This window comes from Budorcas taxicolor, chromosome 15 (genome assembly GCF_023091745.1).
Source record: "Budorcas taxicolor isolate Tak-1 chromosome 15, Takin1.1, whole genome shotgun sequence".
In the NCBI taxonomy this organism is placed as follows: domain Eukaryota; kingdom Metazoa; phylum Chordata; class Mammalia; order Artiodactyla; family Bovidae; genus Budorcas; species Budorcas taxicolor.
Genome location: NC_068924.1, coordinates 51,585,787 through 51,599,778, shown reverse-complemented (window position 1 = coordinate 51,599,778; position 13,992 = coordinate 51,585,787). Strand labels below are relative to the sequence as shown.

Sequence of the window (13,992 nt, the reverse complement as noted above, 5' to 3'; positions counted from 1 at the left end):
ATTTTTCTGCCATTGGACATTTAGGTTGCTTCCATGTCTTGTCTATTTTGTAGGGAACACTGGGGTGCATGTATCCTTTTGGATTATGGTTTTTCCCTTGATATAAGCCCAGGAGTGGGATTGCTGGATCATTTGGTAGCTCTGTTTTTAGTTTTTGAGGAACCTCCATACTGTTCTCCTTAGTGGTTGTACCAATTTACATTCCCTTTTCTCCACACCCTCACCAGTATTTATTATTTGTAGACTTTTTGAGATCCAATCAGTCCATCCTAAAGGAAATCAGTCCTGAATATTCATTGGAAGGACTGATGCTGAAGCTGAAACTCCAATACTTTGGCCACCTGATGCGAAGAACTGACTCATTTGAAAACACCCTGATGCTGGGAAAGATTGAAGGCAGGAGGAGAAGGGGATAACAAAGTCTGATATGGTTGGATGGCATCACCAACTCGATGGACATGAGTTTGAGTAAACTCCGGGAGTTGCTGGTGGACAGGGAGGCCTGGAGTACTGCAGTCCATGGGGTTGCAAAGAGTTGGACATGACTAAGCGACTGAACTGAACTGATGATGGACATTCTGACCATTGTGAGGAGATACCTCATTGTGGATTTGATTTTCATTTCTCTGGTAATTAGAAGTGTTGAGCATCTTTTCACGTACTTTTTGGCCTTCTATATGTACCCTCTGGAGAAATGTCTGTTTAGGTCCTCTGCATTTTTTGATTGAGGTCTTTGTATGTTTTGGAGATTAATCCCTTGTCAGTTGCTTCATCTGCAAATATTTTCTCCCATTCTGTGGGTTGTCTTTTCACATTGTTTATGGTTTTCTTTGATGTGCAAAATCTTTGAAGCTTAATTAGGTCTCATTTGTTTATATTTTATTTTCATTACTCTAGGAGGTGGATAGTAGAGCTTTGAAAACCATTTTAGAGAATAATACATGCTGTGAGCAAAATGTATTAGCTTATTTGTTAATTATAATAGCTAACTCCTGTTTAATGCTTACTATGCACTAGACATTATTCTAAGCACTTTACATATATAAGCCAATTTAATTCTCCCAAGAACCCAACAAGAGAGGTACTATTGTTATCTCCACTTAATAGATGAGAAAACTAAGACTAATACAGAACTCCCCATACAGACCTACAAGGTATTGTAGTTTTTATTCTGTAGAAACTGAGACACATATAAGGTGAAGTATGTTCTCACCTGCCCAGGGTCTCCTAACCAGTAAAGAAAAACGTATGACTCCAAACTGTGCTTTCCATTGCACCATTTTAAAATCATGATGTTTGGCTTACAGTATATTTTCCTACCTAATTTACCTTCTTTCTGTAGGTCTTCTGTTGCAGTTAACATTTGAACATTCTTTGTGCTCTTCCAGAGCCTACTTTGATGACAGATGGAATCAGTCCAGAAGTATCCTGGAAACCTGGGGTGTAGTCCTACAGAGATGTCTGTTCTTTCACTGGTTTCCTTTCCCTCATCTACCCCAGCACCATTTTAAGGACACCTCATTTATTTGGCACATGGATCAGTCTTAAGTTCCCACACGTCTCAGTTTTTATCAGATATGTATTCCTGTCCTAGAGGAGGAGAGGTGCCAGTCCCCACCAGGAACTCTGCACTTCTGGGGCCTTATTTCTACCCAGGCTCAGGTCACTGGTTCATCATCTGCTCTGCATCCCCCCTTGCATGTCCTTTGTATACACATCAGCACTTAAACGCCAGCGTAGCAGGGCCGTGTCCAGCACCAAGCACAAGCTTTAGAGCAAGACCACCTGTGAAGTGAAATAATCTCATGTAGCTTAGTGATCTTGGGCAGGTGACTTGGCCTTTCTCTCTCTCTTTTTTTTTTCTGAAGTAACATCAGGCTAATATGATTCTTACCTAATAAGAGAATGATAAGAATTAGCCTAGAGAAAAAAGCAGACCCTGTTAGTTTCCTTTCCCTCTTCCCCTCCCAGCCAAGTGGGTGAAATGTCAGTGAGTTGTGCCCTGTAGGAAGGGAAGCCTTCGAATCACTGTGTCCAAGCCAAACAGAACTGCTCTTCCTGCTTTTGTGTTTCTGCCTTCATGATGTGCCAGCTCCTTGGTGACTCATTGTCTTTAATCTATTAAAGATAAATACAAAGGATGGGAGGGGAAGATATAAGAATGTTTACGTCAGTTAAAGGGCACGTCTAGTTCTGAGAAAGATAAGTCTCACACGCTTTTCAGCCTTGTTTCATTGTTATTTATTTTGGGTTGCACTGGGTCCCTGTTGCTGCGCGGTCTTTCTCTGGTTGTGATGCGCAGGTTTCTCATTGCCGTGGCTTCTCCTGTTGCAGAAAAACTCTAGTGCACATGGGCTCAGTAGTCGTGGCACAAAGGCTTAAGTTGTCCTGAGGCATGTGGAATCTTCCCAGACCAGGGATCCCTGAATTGGCAAGCAGACTCTTAACCACTGGATGACCAGGGAAGTTGGCCTTTTTTCTTTCTTTGCCACAACAAAACTCCATTGTTTGCTGCTCTCAGAACACCTGTCTCCTCAGGACCTCATCTTGGGTCCTAGTTAGGATAGCCAGTCGTCACAGTTCACCCAGAATTGTCTCATTCAGCATTGAAAGTCCCCAGGACCCAGGCAACATCAGGATGTTGGCCATCCTCACTGGTTGTGAGCCTCTCACTACTTGATGTGTTGGTAGCAGTATATTTTCTCCGTCCTATGCTCTTGGCTTCATTCCTCCTTTACACCCTGGTCTCAGCCTATTACCGTTTCCCTTCAGCATGAAGAACTTCCTTCAGAATTTCATGTAGTGCAGACCTATGGGGAACTGATGCTTTCAGCTTCAGTTGGCTGAAAATATATTTTACCTTCATTCTTCAAACATTTTTTTCCACTGGATATAGAATTCAAACTTGAATTGTGTTTGTTTTAGCATTTTACTTATTTATTTTTGGCCACTCGAAGGATCTTAGTTCCCTGACTAGAGATTGAACCCAGGCCCTCAGCAATGAAAGCTCTGCATCCTAACCACGGGATCACCAGGTAATTCCATTTAGAACTGTCCCTCCACATTTAGAACTATCCCTCCACATTCTACTGACGTCCAATGTTTCTGATGAGAAACAACTATAATTCTCATTGCTGTTCCCTCAAATGTTATATGACCTCTGTTCTTTGGCTGCTTTTAATATTTTCATCTCTGGTTTTTAAGTTTGACTACAACCGTTCATAGTTTGTAGAGGCAGGGGATTGGATGAGGAAGAAGAGTGCATAGTCTATTCAACAGTATTGACGATGCTTTAGTTCTTAGGTTGGGTTGCGGATTTATAGCTGTTCATTTTTATTATGCTTCATAATTTACATATGTTACATATTCTCTGGTATGTTGCACAGTGAAAATACAAGATCACATGTAACTTAAATTTTAAGAATGGTTGAATAGTGGCCAAATGGAGATACCAGCCCCCATAGATTTGGCCATGACTGTGGGTCGGAAGTGTAGAGCAGCGGGTGGAGCAGCGTCTGAGGTGGGGAGTTTGGTTTTGTTTTCATACAGAAGGCTACAGCTTTCCCTGAGTGCCGAGTACAGTGACCAGCAGAGAAAGAGAGAAGAGGAAGATGCTGGAGAGGGAAAGAGAATAGAGAAACTACGCCCTGGGTTGTAGAGATCACATGGGATCCAGAGCACGTGTGGGTTAGCCAAAAAAGAAAACTCACCCTGCAGCATCCATGCAGGCAGAGAAGGTGGGTACTAAAGCAGATGGGGTTAGATGTGGTAATAGAGTTTCCCGTTTGATGAAAGCTTCTGTTTTCTTGTCTTCTGTGTTTGGTTAGGGTTCAGGCCCAGTCAACAGCTCAAAGTGAGAGGTAGGCAGGGGAGGGCAGGAGCCTTGTCATGTGTCCCCTGCTTGAGGACTCCATCTATTCTGCCTCTTCCTAAGGCCCTGAAGGCTGAAGAGGAGCCTTTGAGAAGCTGGACTTTTCTCAAGCAGTGTCCTGGGACAGCTGTACAGTAGCTCACCTGGCTTCACAAGATCTAAGGGAAGGCCTAGTCCTTCTACACTGAAACCGAGCACCTGAACCCAGGAGCTTCCCAGACAGTCTCCACTCCAGCGTTTGTGAGGCTGGCGTTTCCCCTCTGTCCCCCACAGTACAGTGGATACGACTCTGTGTGACCTTCGGCAGATCTTCTGATCTGAGTCGGTGTCATCTGTCAGATGGGATTATAAGGCCTGAAAGCCTGGTTGTACTGAACAGAACCAGGTGTCACACAGAGAGGGTAAGGGGAGCCCTCAGCCCTCCTTCCTCGTGACTGTTTGATCTTCTGGTTTTCACCTCTTCAAGAAGCAAAAGAGGGAGAATGATGGCGGGTCTGGCAGGAACACTCCAGTGGCACATTAGAAATTATTGGGTTGGCAAAAACGTTTGTTTGGGTTTTTCCATAACATGCAGAAAAAATCCAAACAAACCTTTTCGCCCACCCGATACTTATGAGTCAGTCAGGTTCTGCTATTTATGCTTTCTCTTCCTTCTTTATGATAAAGTAACTCTTCACCAGGACAGCTCCTGGGTTTTATTTATAGTTACATCTGATTATGTTTGCTTAGTTGCCAGGGGCAAACTGATTTTATCAAATTCCCTAAAAAGGAGGTAGAGGATGCAACAGCATTAATGTATGTGTTGTTTGCCCCAGGCTTACGTCTTCTGCTCTTGCACATGTTTCTTTGGGAAAGTCTCAACCACTTCAGTTATTTCAGTTAGTATTACTGTTTGACTCTCGAATCCTTACTTTCAGCCTAGACTTCTCTGCCATGCTGTAGACACATGTGGGTCCAGCAGCATCCTGAAGTCTTTTAGTTGATGTTACAAACAGTTCAACACATCCAGAACTTGAGCCTGTTATCTTCCTTTGCACACCTGCCCCTACTGCGTGCATCCCTTATCTCAGTAGATGCGACCACCATCCTGTAGTTACCCTGCCAGAGTATATGTGTCATCTTCCCGGCCTCCCCCCCTCCTCCTACTCTTTATCCCCCACACCTACAGCCAGTCTGTCACCGAGGCCTGTTAATTCTGTCCCCTAAGTATCGTTGAATCCACTCACTTCTCACCATTCCATTATCGCATCCCAGTCCTCTCCTCCATAGCTGTTTCTAGCTAGTCTACTCATACCCACACCCTCCCACTACTGTGCCTCCCCATACTGCGTCTCCACCGGGCTTGCCCGCTGTAATTGACTTTTACCACACTCTACCTCCAGAGGATGGAAGGATTCTTCAAGGTTGTCCAAAAAAAAAAACTTCCGTATTCCTAAACCAGTTACTCAGTCCGAGTGCCCAGTTTATTTGACCTCTCAGCAGCATACGATACACTTGATCTCTCTCCTTTAAACAGTTTCTTCACTTGTTTCTAAGGCATCAGTGCTTTTCGGTTCTTCTCCTCCCTTGTTGGCAGCTCCTGCTCAGCCACCTTTGCTGGTTTTCCTCATTTCTTCTACTTGTGAATACAGGGGTGACCCAGGATGTGGTCTTAAACTTCTCTATTTACACTTACTTTCTAGATGACCTTGTCTGATCTCAAGGCTTTGAATCCCATTTATACATTGAAGACTCATAATGACCATCTTAGCCCAGACCTGTCCTCTGACTCTAGGCTCATATGTCTGACTGCCTATGTAGCATCTCAACTTGGATATCTAATAGGTATCTGAAGTTCAGCATACCTAAAACTCAGCTCCAGAGTATTCCTCAAATCTGTTCTTCAGTCTTTTCCATCTCAGTTAATAGCTATTCTCTCTTTCTGGTTTAGTTGTTCCTGCCAAAACCCATGGAATCCTCCCTGATGCCTTGATTTCTAATCCACCAGGAAATTCTGGCTGCTCTGCCTTTAAATTCAGACCCAGCCACTGCTCACACTCCCAGCATTACCTGGTCTAAACTGCCGTCATCTCCCACCTGGGAGCCTCCTAACTTGCCTTTCTGCTCCTGCCCTTGCCCCTTGCAGCCCACTCCCCGTACAGTATCCTGTTAAGTTTTTAAGATGTTAAGTAACTCATGGGATGAGTCATGTGACTTCTCCACTCAGAACCCTCCAGTAACTTACCATTGATGACTAGGAGAGCCCAAAGTGACCGGGGGACAGGCAGGCCAGAGAGTAGGAAAGTAGTTAGGGCCTCAAACTTGAAATGTACATCTTTCAGCAAATTTCAGAGTCCTGAACTCTGTACACAAGTAGAGAAGGAGCTGTGGCCCCTTCCTCACCCCCACGCTTCCACACACCCCAACACCCGCCAAAGCTTACGGTTCCCCAGGGGACTTATCTGTATATGTTAAGTTCCACCAGCTCCATCAAGTTCATTTATCTGATGTAGAAATGGTGGACCTGGTGCCATGGACCCTGTCTTCAGGGAGGTCACTGGCCACCAAACTACTCAACTGACTTTCTCAAATGCCATTTAGCCTATATTAGTACTGAACAAAACAAAGGGAATGAGTACAGGGAAAGGCTGACAAAGCCATGTAGGGCGGCATGAGCAGAAGTCAGCAAAGATGAAGGAAAGGCTTTGCAGGCTGTGGATATGGAGAAAAGTAACCTCTCAGAATCAACAGAAGGTGGTAACCGGGAGGTACAAACAGTATGTGCTAGAGAAGAGGCCAGAGATGGGGCGAGATCGGCCTGGCCTGGGTTGAAGCAGTCAGGAGAGAAAAAGAGAAGAGCAAGAATCAAGCTGTCATCTGAGTCTCTGGAGTACCGCAGGCCTGGGGCCAGGTGCTGTTGATCATGAGGGGTCCTGTAGGAGGCGGAAGACAAGGCCAGGCATAAGTGTCCCCTTGAAAGCCTTCAGTTGCCCAGCCCCCTCCCACCCAGCAGTTTCAGACATCACAGGGATCGAGGTGCTCCAGGCCAGCTGGGGAGCTGAGGGCTCCTGGCTCTGCTGCTGACCTTCTGAGGTCCCACACACAGTCGGGGGGGCCAGTATGGACCTAGTTTGTAGCCGTGCCTCCCTCAAAGACTCCCACACAGTTCTGTATCGCATTTAAGTGCATGGCCTCCTAAAGACAGCCTAAGTCCAGTCAGCTTTGCCACTTTCTAGCTGTGTCACCCAGCACAAGCTACCTAACTTTTCTGTGCTTCAGTGCCTTTATCTGAGTCCTGAGGCAGCTGCTTTTCTCCCAGGAGCTCAAATAATTTTTCTGTCCCTTGGTTTTCCTTCCTCAGCCTAGAGCCATTTAAGAGAAACACAGTCTTGCTGGAGGAACCCAGCCTATCACAAGATCACCAGACCAGATGGTTGGAATCCAAGGGAAGTTCCTGGCTGACCTGCCTCTCTTGGGGCAAGAAGCCTGACCTATTGCCTCCCTCTTTCAGCTGCCGAGTCCCTAGCCCTCTGCAGAGCCCCAGGAGGAGACCCAAAGGTCAAAGCATTTCTGATTAAGGCCGCACAAAGCTTTAGGGAGGAGAAGAGCTCACTGGCCAAGGGTGTACAGAAGTCAGGGGACACAGCCACAGTTGGCTGGTGGCCGCCCTGGCCCACAGGCGTTCAGCAGGCACCGAGAGGGGGAGGGCCTGCAGGGCTGCAGACAGGTGCTCGGCTCGAGTTGCCTGAGCAGCTCTGCGGCCAGAGTCTTCCGGGAGTGTCACTTTACATTTTCCTGCCCAGGAACCAGGACTTTTGAGCCCTCTCCCCAGGCAGGGCATGGGTTCAGAAGGCTAAGGCGTCTTGATGTAGCCCAGCTTCCTTGTTGTGCAGATTAGGAGACTGAGGTCTGGGCTGAGGGGTAACTCAGGGCCTGTGGAGTAGGTCTGTTTTCAGGGAAGCCTTCTCGGAGGAGGGGAGGGAGGCATCAGGGCGTGAGGAAAGGTGGGAGTGTATAGGTAGTGAGAGCCACATAACCAGAGCTCTATAGCAGGATTACAGGGGGCCCGTGGAGCATGGAGCCCCGCCATGCTGCAGCCAGGCCCGGTCAGACTTAGGACTTGCTTGTCAGGGCTGGGCCCCCGGCCTGCGCATCTTGTCCTAACTTACCCCCTGCTCCAAGTTGCAGCTGCTGAGTCTGCTACTTCCTGCAGCACAAGGAAGTCCTAGTCTCAGCCTTCAGACGGGACTCTGGGTGCCGCCCCAGGAGAGGCAGCCAGCCAAGGGGGTGAAAGGTGAACAGGCGGCGGCAGTGCTGAGCCTCGCTCAACTCTCAGCAGTGCCATCCAAGCCAGAACCGAGCGCTGTTTACTTTCAGTTTTCAGCTCTTTGGAAAGTTTTACTTCTGGCTCCTGAGTCAGTGTTTATGTCATATAAGGGATCTGCTCTGGAGTAAAAAGCGACTTCAGCCCCATTGCCAGGCCCAGGAGCTCACTGGTGGGGGGCGGTAGGAGGGGAGCGTGGCCAGCGCTGGGCTTGCCTTGGGAGGCGCTGCAGCCACTCGCACTGCACCTTAAGTGCAGTGAGAGCAGCAAGTCTTTGTTCTGCTCTCCACTCTGGTGCCACTTAGCCCTTCCCTTGAGAGGATGGCATATTGGACCAGAGCCTTGGTCATGTCTGAATTGTATTTCAGCTTCACAGTAGACGTGGGGCAAGGAAGGGGAGTTCTCTTGGTAATGAAGGTACCAGGACCCAGAGAGAGAGCATTTTGGCCTCAAGCAAGTGAGGCAGTTGAACTGGCTGTAGTCCAGTGCCCCTTCCACTCCACCCCACCACCTCCCCTCTGAGAAGGTCCAGGGACACCCTGAAGCAGGGGTAAATGGGGGCACCTGCACCCACCACCCTCCAGGGAACATGTGGCCTATTTAGGGACATCCATCTGGGGACTGGATGGAGGGAACCTAGACCACAGGGGCTTCGATCAGATCACATGTCAGACCAAAGAAGAGGGCTAGAGCATTCTGAGAAGGCATTGCATCACAGGGAGTTGGCCGAACAGGAAACCACGGACCGAGAGAAGTCCCTGGGTTACAGGGCAGCTCCTCTTGTATTATCTGCTCATCTTGATCTGTTCTCAGATGAGGAAACCAAGGCCCAGAGAAGTGACTTGCCCAGAGCCACTTGGCTAAGAAGTGGTAGAGCCAGGACTAGAACCAGCTCCCTGGCCAAGGTTGGAGAACCCCAGCTCCTCACTTTGAGGAGCCCCAGGAGGCCCCATGTTTTCCTGCCACCACTGTTCCTTACTTGTTCCCTGATGCTTTATTTTCTCCCGGTGCAATTCTGCCTACACTGAAACTCCTTTGAGACTTCGGTCTCAAACAACAGACTGAAAGGCCTATCCATGTTCATGGCCTGGGTGTCGAGGTGCCCAGAAAAGAGCAGGTCTCCATATTTGGAAGTGGAAGAAGTTAATGGCAGACCTGCATAGACTGGGTGGGACAGTCACACCCCTGATGTAGTGCCAGGCTTAACACACAGACCACTGGGAAGTCCAAGGGCAGTATGGTCAGTTGCTCCCCAGACATTCAGTAGCCCCCGCTCTGGGCTTGTCTTCTGCCCTCCATTTCTGCAGTCAGCCAGGCCCGTCCCCACTGTTTTCCCAGCAAAGACATTCCACACCTTTGCTCAAGTTGAGCCTCCACCTGGAACATCTTTTCTCACAGGCTTTGTTCAGATTCCACCTTCATGTTGTTTTAAGTCCCTCTTCTGGAAAGGACCCTTGCAGGGACTTCACCCCCCATATGACATCCTCAGTCTGATAATCCTGCTTCCATGTGGGCTCCTCCTGCCTCCCCAGGAAGGCTGAGACTCCTCAAAGCACAGCCATAGTGACAATTTCCCAGTGCCCCCAGAGCTCCAGTGAGGAATAGTTAGGGGTGTCCTACTCTGCTGCTAAGTCACTTCAGTCGTGTCCAACTCTATGCGATCCCATGGACAGCAGCCCACCAGGCTCCCCTGTCCCTGGGATTCTCCAGGCAAGAACACTGGAGTGGGTTGCCAGTTCCTTCTCCAACGCATGAAAGTGAGAAGTGAAAGTGAAGTCGCTCAGTCGTGTCTGACTCTTCGCAACCCCATGGACTGCAGCCTACCAGGCTCCTCCGTCCATGGGATTTTCCAGGCAAGAGTACTGGAGTGGGGTGCCATTGCCTTCTCCGGTCCTACTCTAGGCAGCTTCAATTATCTGGAGAGGAGACTGCCTCTTGCGGCAAATACCTCATTCATTTTTTCATTCATTCCAGAACCAATGATGACTCAAGCTGGAGGGGAGACAGATGCTGATGTACCCGACAACCACAGAGATGAAGCTCAGAGCCTAGGAGCTTGCCCAGCCCCTCTAACATTGTATGTCCTGGGGTAGCAGCCCTGATAAGGAAACTTTACTGTTAGGATGATTTTAGACCCTTTGGAGATCAACATAAGCCAAATGCTGCTGACCTTCCATAGCTCTGCTCTGCCCAGGACACAGAGCCAAGCCCCGTCCTGTCCGTCCCTGGGTCTGGGCCTTGCAGATAAGCCCCCCGGCCCCTGCAGGTTGCTGGGCCCGGGTGTGGGTACTGGGAGGTTGCCTGTGGCTGGTTCACAGATGTGGGCCCAGCTGGCAGGTACAGGCCCCGCTCACGCTGCTCCCTCCAATGGCATGACCTCACCCCCACCCCAGCTGGGCTGAAACCCTGTGTGTCTCAGGTACCACCTCTGTCTGAAGCTGCCCCGTCCTTCCCACTGTCATGAATTTCTCTCTGCTCCCAGGCTCTGAGCTTCATCTCTGTGGCTGAGGGGTGCATCAGCATCTGTCTCCCCTCCAGCTTGAGCCATCACTGGCCCTGGAATGAACAAATGAAGGAGATTCGCTGCAAGAGGCAGTCTCCTCCCCAGGTAACGGAAGTCTCTGGCCACCGTGGCTGGGCCCATTCACCGGTCCAGAAGCTCTCAGCCTCCCGTCTCAGGCCTGTCCCAGTGGGGGAGACAGCACCAGACTCCGGCCATGCCCTGCAGGAGCACTCAGTCCGGAGGGAGAGGGCCTCAGGCAGTGGCTGGGTGGCTGGTCTCCCCGGCCTGAGGCATCAGGGGTTGCAGGTACCACCAGCACAGGGTGGGTTTCCTTTCTCCCCTTTTAGCCTCGGCCTATCTGGGAGATTGGGAGCAGTCTGCTCTCACCTCTGCTGAGCATGCCCAGCCACACACTCCGTTCTGCTCTCAGTTCTCCAGCAGAGAACCTACCTGTGGCCTCTCGGTGCTGAGAGCTTGTTAGGGTGTGTGCCCTCCCTTGGCATCTAGAATTCCAGATTGGTGGAGACCCTCAGGATTGCCTGACTGCCATTCCCCCTGTCATATCCAAGCTGCTGTTTTAATTCTTGAAATAGTTCTCTGTCTTCCCAGCTCAACTCTGAGCTGTGGAGGTCAGGAACGGTTGGTCTCTCCCTCTCACAGTAGACAACAAGGTGGGGAAATGAAGGAAAGAAGGGCCGCTCAGTATACTGATCCCAGAAGCAGCTGGAGCTGGGCCTCAGCTTCCCATCAGCAGAGCTACTAAGGAGCAGGGAAAGTCTCCACCTCCAGGATCTCCACCAAGCTGGTTCTAGGTGCCTAGGGAGTGGTAGTGTGCGTCCAGCATGTGGGGGCAGGGAGGAGATACCCATCCACGGGATAGACTGCATGCTGTGAGGTCAGCCAAGTTCACCTGCCTCTTCCTCTGCCAGGCCTCCACCTCCGCCCGAGGGCCTTGGTCTCCACCACCAGCCTGGGGTGGCTTTCCTGTATCCTTCAAGCTCCTTCAGGGCAGGAACCCAGCACAGAAATAAAGGATTGGTTAAACAAATAGATGAAGCATAAAAGAATCCAAAGGACCACAATCCCATAAGCCAAAAGCACTCACCTTAAAGGAGGAATTAATGGGACTTCCCTGGTGGTCCAGCGGCTAAGACTGTGCTCCAGTGCAGGGGCCCAGGTTCAATCCCTGGTCGGGGAACTAGACCCCACATGCTGCAACTAAAAAAAAGAAAAAAAGATCCTGCATGCTGCAGCAAAGAAAATTGAAGATCCCACATGCTGCAACTAAGACCCAGTTTAGCCAAATAAGTAAATATTAGAGGTGAGGGGATTAGTGATAGCCATCAGCCCGAGACAGGGAAATGTTTGGTAGCAGGGCTGTGGGTATGTGCTTCACATTACCTGGCAGGTCACACACAAGACACCCACATTTCAGAGGACAAATGACTTGCCTAGACTCATGCAGCAAGAGATAGACCACCCCTCCTCCAGAGGCACAGGAGGAGTCTGAGCAGCGGTTCACATCTTAGCTCTGCTACTCTGTGAGGGTGTGTATATCCTGAGTTTATCTCACCTGAACTGTCGTTTCCTCATCCATCCATGAACCACATACCAGCCTGCAGGGTCAAGGTGAGGCTTAAACACACTCAGGTGTGTAAGGTGCCTTGTGAATCAGTCAGCTCTATACCAGTATTAGCCGAAGGAGCGAAAGAAGAGAGGAGTCAAAGTCATCTCTAGGCTGTGCCATGTGCGCAGTGCTAACCTTGCTGACCTCTTTCTCTCCAGGACAAGAGCAAGGCCACCAGAGGATCCCTGTCCCAAAGGCCTTGTCGCCCCAGACCCAGCTCGCTGCCGCCCACCCTGCCTGAGGAAGAAACTCGCAGGATTGCACGGATATTTTCTTCCCAGTTCTCCCAGAAGGACTAATACAGCCCAAAAGACTGAGGGAAGGACGACCCGCCCACTCACCCTCAGCCTTGTCCGGCTTTCTTCAGGGCTGTGAGAGCCCTAAGACCACCACCAGCCTAGTCCCTGGACACCAGTCACCCCAGACTAGAGGAGCATCCCAAACTGGGGCTGTGTCCACCTGCCAGGACTTAAGCTTCCTCCGATGGTGAGGCAAAGGCGGGACACAGTGGATTCCAATGCCCAAGTGGCCCACCATCTTTTGACGAGGGGACCCAAGCAGACATCCTTCAGCTGGGAAGCTCCTCCCAGTGTCCTCAACAGAGCCTGCTGCTGACACAAGCCTACCCTCTCCCTGAATATGATGGGCCCTTTTGCCTTTAAGGGTTGGGGAAGGTGGGTGGAGAGTTTGGGCATCGGGCATAGCCAGGGAAATCCAAGGACCACTTCCAGTTTATTTGCTTGGGAATAAGGGTATTTTATAGATAAAATTATTTTTATGCTGTGTTGAATTAATCAGTAGGAAAGGAGGGGGAAATTACCTCCTTCGAACTTTTTATCTGTTTGTCTGAAATTCTAACCATGCTTTTAACTTATTGTTTTTACCCAGCTCTGAAGGTCATTGTTCCTGCCTGTGTTTGAATAAAATGATATTGGTATTTGTATTCTGTGCACAAGTGTTTACTGGGTTGGCCTCTGGAGTGTTAGGAATTTGTGCTCTAACAGCCACAGGGAAAGCTTGACAACCATACCGGCCCTTGGAGAAGCTCATCTGGAACCAGGGGGCTAGGGTCACCATGAGACTTCTGACTCCCCCAGAGATTAGGTTGGTCCAGATTGGAGTGACACCTAGTATTTCCTCTGCTGGTTCCTCAAGTCTGTCAGCCAAGTAAAGGGGTCGCATGCTACAGGCCTGCTTGAATCCCCCATCTCTGGGATGAGTACATAGTTCTGGCTTAGACTGTCAGACGCCACACATTTGAGCAGCTACCACAGACAGGCCCTGTGTGGAGAGGATTAGAAGGGGGCAGAGGGGAGGGGAGAGGAGGGAACATGAAGAGCCGCGCTTTCCACCCCAAGCACAGGTCATCTCAATCCTCAGAGCAGCTCTACAACCCACATACTGTGGTTCGCATCTTATAATTAATCTGAAGCTCAACAGAGTTAAGTGACTTGCCTCTGTTCATGTACCTAGGAAGTAAGTCACCACATGAGACACCTCCAGACACATCAGAAGGCTTCTGTGCCCAGGGTACGGTCAGTTAAGTGTTGTGAATTCAGAGAGTTTGGGGAGGTTGTAGGGGGGGGAACCATGTGGACTGGAACAGTGAGAGAAGGCTCACTGGAAGTCTGGGGGTAAGCCAGCAGGGCATCTGGGGCCACCTGCTGTGGAGGGGAGAGCAGAGAGCG

At 49.7% G+C, this 13,992-nt stretch overlaps 1 protein-coding gene across 2 annotated transcripts in view; it reads left to right on the top strand.

The window, feature by feature from the left end:
- C2CD3 (C2 domain containing 3 centriole elongation regulator) overlaps nucleotides 1-13,002 on the top strand; it is a 120,645-nt gene extending 107,643 nt beyond the window's left edge. For both annotated transcript variants that reach the window (XM_052652422.1, XM_052652423.1), the window contains one exon: nucleotides 12,463-13,002. In XM_052652422.1, coding sequence (XP_052508382.1) covers nucleotides 12,463-12,603 — 141 coding nt within the window. In that variant the 3' untranslated portion in view covers nucleotides 12,604-13,002. The remainder of the gene's footprint in view (nucleotides 1-12,462) is intronic.
- The last annotated feature ends 990 nt before the right edge of the window (nucleotides 13,003-13,992 follow it).